This window comes from Octodon degus, unplaced genomic scaffold (assembly GCF_000260255.1).
Source record: "Octodon degus isolate 3935 unplaced genomic scaffold, OctDeg1.0 scaffold00051, whole genome shotgun sequence".
Taxonomy (NCBI): domain Eukaryota; kingdom Metazoa; phylum Chordata; class Mammalia; order Rodentia; family Octodontidae; genus Octodon; species Octodon degus.
In genome coordinates this window covers 4,323,669-4,327,143 of record NW_004524627.1, presented here as the reverse complement: position 1 = coordinate 4,327,143, position 3,475 = coordinate 4,323,669, and the positions used below count along the sequence as shown (strand labels likewise).

Genomic DNA, 3,475 nt, shown 5'->3' with positions numbered 1-3,475 from the left:
ATAGCATATTTGCATGTAACCTATGCACATTCGACCATATGTTTAAAATCTTTTCTAGCTTACTTATTATGCCTAACACAATATAAATGGAATAAAAAGTTATTATAATGTGTTGTTTAGCCAGCAATGATAAGGAAAAGTATATACCTGTTCAGTACAGAAGCAATTTTTGTTAGGTATTTCCAATTCACATTTGGTTAGAGGGCCAGCTGTATGTTTTAGTCAGGTAAAACCTCAGCATAAATTTTGTCCTAAAAACTGATAACAGTAGTTCCTTGTAGGAAAGAACTGGGTGGTACGATAGCAGCACTACATAGGAAGGAGATTGTGCTCTTCAGTTGACCTTGTGGTTCTTTTGCATTTTTTACCAATGCATGTATTACCAGTGCAAAATAAGACATAAAACTTCATTTAGCAGCATTACTCATAGTAGCTCAAAGACAGAAATAATCTAAATGTCTTTGGCAGATGAAACAAAATGTGGTACATATATACAATAGAATGTGATTGAGCCTTTAAAAGCAAAGAGATTTTTTTTTCCAAAGTTTTATTGATAAACAGATAGCAATGAGACAGTTTCAAATCAAATCGGAAGTACAGTTTCAACAAATATTACACTGCATATATTCTTAGTGGTTAATTGCTATACAAGATGTGGATAAAAGCAAAGAGATTTTGACCTACCAGGACATCAGTCAACCTTGAAGACATTCTTCCAGATGAGACATGCTGGTCACAAAAGGACATGTATTGTGTTATTTCACTTACATGAAGTCAGTTGAAGATCAAATAGCAAACAAAATTCTTGAAGTTGTAAGCTTTAGGCTGAAAAACTGGATCTACACAGAGTAGCATAAACAAGTAGAATCTCTTAGTTAGCAAAAACTTAATAAGTAGATGTTCTATAGCTAAGCAATGAATGACATTCACAATGATTTTTAGTCCTATATCTTCTCTAATTCAGGTTAATGTAGTTTTTCTTCAATAAATATTCCTTAGAAGTATGAAAAGAAGATGGGATTGTGTATCTGTTTTTTTTTCTAGCATATATTTATGACAAGTTATGTTCAGTTAGTTTCTTAGGCTTATGAATTATAATCACATTCCTTACAGTAGGAATAAAAACATTATTATTAACTTAAGGTTAAAACAGTGGGTAAAAAGGAAATTATAAAACATTAATAGCCTAATTCATGATTCTCATATTTTAAAGTTTATACAAAAATAATAAAGTGAACATAAAAGGATCAGAGCAGTATTGAGAAATGAGAGGACTATAAAATATAATTCATTTCTTCCAAGATTTTTCCTGAGAGTCACCATCGCTGTGATTCGGTGATGCTAGCTCATAATTATTTTGCAGTTTTAGTAATTTTATCTTTTTTTTTTTTTATAGCAAGGAAGTATGACTATCAGCAGCCACAAAGCCAAGCTGACAGTGTGCAGCTCTCACTGGAATGAAACCTCAGAAGATGAGCGGCATAAGTAATTACTTTAGCTGGAGGTGGTGACTCAGGCAGGGACCTGTAATTCCAGCGCTTGGGAGGCTGAGGCAGGAAGCTCACCAACTTAAGGTCAGCCTGGATTATATACCGAATTCAAGTCCAACCTGAACTATAGGGCTATTGAGACCTTGGTTCACAAACAAAATATTAAGAAAAAAATTTTAAAACAGTAATTGTGAAGTAGTACCATAACAAATTCCTACTTCCTTCTACTAAATCATGAACATTTAAAAACAACAACTTCTGTGTGTGTAAAATCATTTTATTTGCTTGCTCCCCCTTTTGGGATTAGGTTTTACATTTTAAAATTATTTCTCTGTCATTTTACAAGTGGCTCAAAAGGCTTGCGAACACAGAGCCTGCACATCCCAGAGAGATAGAGTGAGACCAAATGTGGAGTTTGCCTGTTGAGGACCTTTAACTTCTTCATGCTACAGTCAGTGAGAAATGCAAACATAGCTTTCGAAGTGAGAATCAAAGCATTTATGCCACTTTAAATAAAATAGTTTAGGAAAATTAAAAAATAGAAATCCAGCCATTGGCATAACTTCTGTTTAGATTGTTTCTGTGAGAAGTGCAATATCAACAACAGACTAGTTTCATGCTTCACACTCTTATTAATGACGTGAGTGAATTAGCGCTGTTCTTCAGAGCTTGTGAAGTACATTGCATCTCCTCCGTCTGGGAGCGCACCCATGTGCTGACCTTAGAAACTTCTGTGACGAAAGTCCTTACCTGTGTTTTCTGTAGTTCTGTTATGTTTTGATATTTATGCCTATCTTCTTTTCCACTAGATGGGGCTTCTTGAAGCCATACATGGCCAGGCTGTAAGACAGATGGACCCTTGGGCTGGGGAGATAGCTGGGTGGCAAGCACAAGATCCCTAGTGGAATACCTGGTACCACATGCCATGCAGGTCCTGGAACCTGGGCATGCTGTGCTGGCCCTGGAGCCAGGCATGGTGGTGCATGTCTATAATCCCAGCACTAGGGAGGCTGAAATAGGAAGATCACTATGAGTAGGAACTGCGTAGCAAGATCCTGTATCCAAAAAATAAAAAATAAAAAAGGACAGATGGACCCCTTTATGGACCCCTCTCTGTAGCTGTTGGCAACTTGCTTTTTAGTCGTGTCATTGTCAGTTTTTAATGCTACTCTCTGCTTTCTTCTACACTTGTTTTTATCTTAGTAAGCTTATCTAAAAACCTTTCTGTTGAGTGCCATTTTATACTGTACAAAGGAATATTTTTCTGGGTTTTTTTTTCATGTTTTTTTAAATAAAAGCTGGTTGGAACTAGTGGTAGAGGGAAGTTCAACTATCTATGAACTAGTTTTTTTTTTAATTAAAGCTATACTTAATTTTAAGACTTAAACAGCAAGTATTTCCTTTTTATTATTGTGAAACTGAAAAATATAACCTTTAAATAAAACTAAGCTTTAGAGCAAATAAAATCATTCAGAGAAATTGCATTTACTTTTAAAATTTAATATATCATAAAAATGTATGAAGCATTTTGTACAAGGTGAATTGTTGACCAAATGGAATGATTTTTTTAAATTCACAAATAAATCTGAATGCATTCACTGTATTAAAAAATGACTCAAAGATTGTGAACAGGAGCAGAAAAGTAGCAGAACAATGAGAGACCAGTTTTAAACTATCTTTGCCTTAGAAGAACTCCTGCATGTTTGCATGAACAGAGGGTTGAATCAGGAACCACAGTGGTTCACTGTTCACTGTGTTGCACAGTCTGGGTAGGTTATAAAACTGGCCAGCTCGACAGATTTGTAAAAATAGCTTATATAAAGAAACATAAATTGCTGGTGAAATCATTTGTTTTCGTTACATTCACAAGATAGGCAGTGATAACTAAAATCCCATAGATTGGTGAGCAGCAAATTTTGGCAAGTGAGAGAGGATGAATTCTTCCTCACTTCTCCTTAAAGCAACACACGGGATTCACAGGCACC

General features: G+C 35.2%; 1 protein-coding gene across 2 annotated transcripts in view; it reads left to right on the top strand.

Moving 5' to 3' along the window:
• The window catches only part of Smim19 (small integral membrane protein 19), an 8,104-nt gene extending 6,505 nt beyond the window's left edge, over positions 1 to 1,599 (top strand). For both annotated transcript variants that reach the window (XM_004633061.2, XM_023717238.1), the window contains exon 4: positions 1,397 to 1,599. In XM_004633061.2, coding sequence (XP_004633118.1) covers positions 1,397 to 1,461 — 65 coding nt within the window. In that variant the 3' untranslated portion in view covers positions 1,462 to 1,599. The remainder of the gene's footprint in view (positions 1 to 1,396) is intronic.
• Positions 1,600 to 3,475: the final 1,876 nt, after the last annotated feature.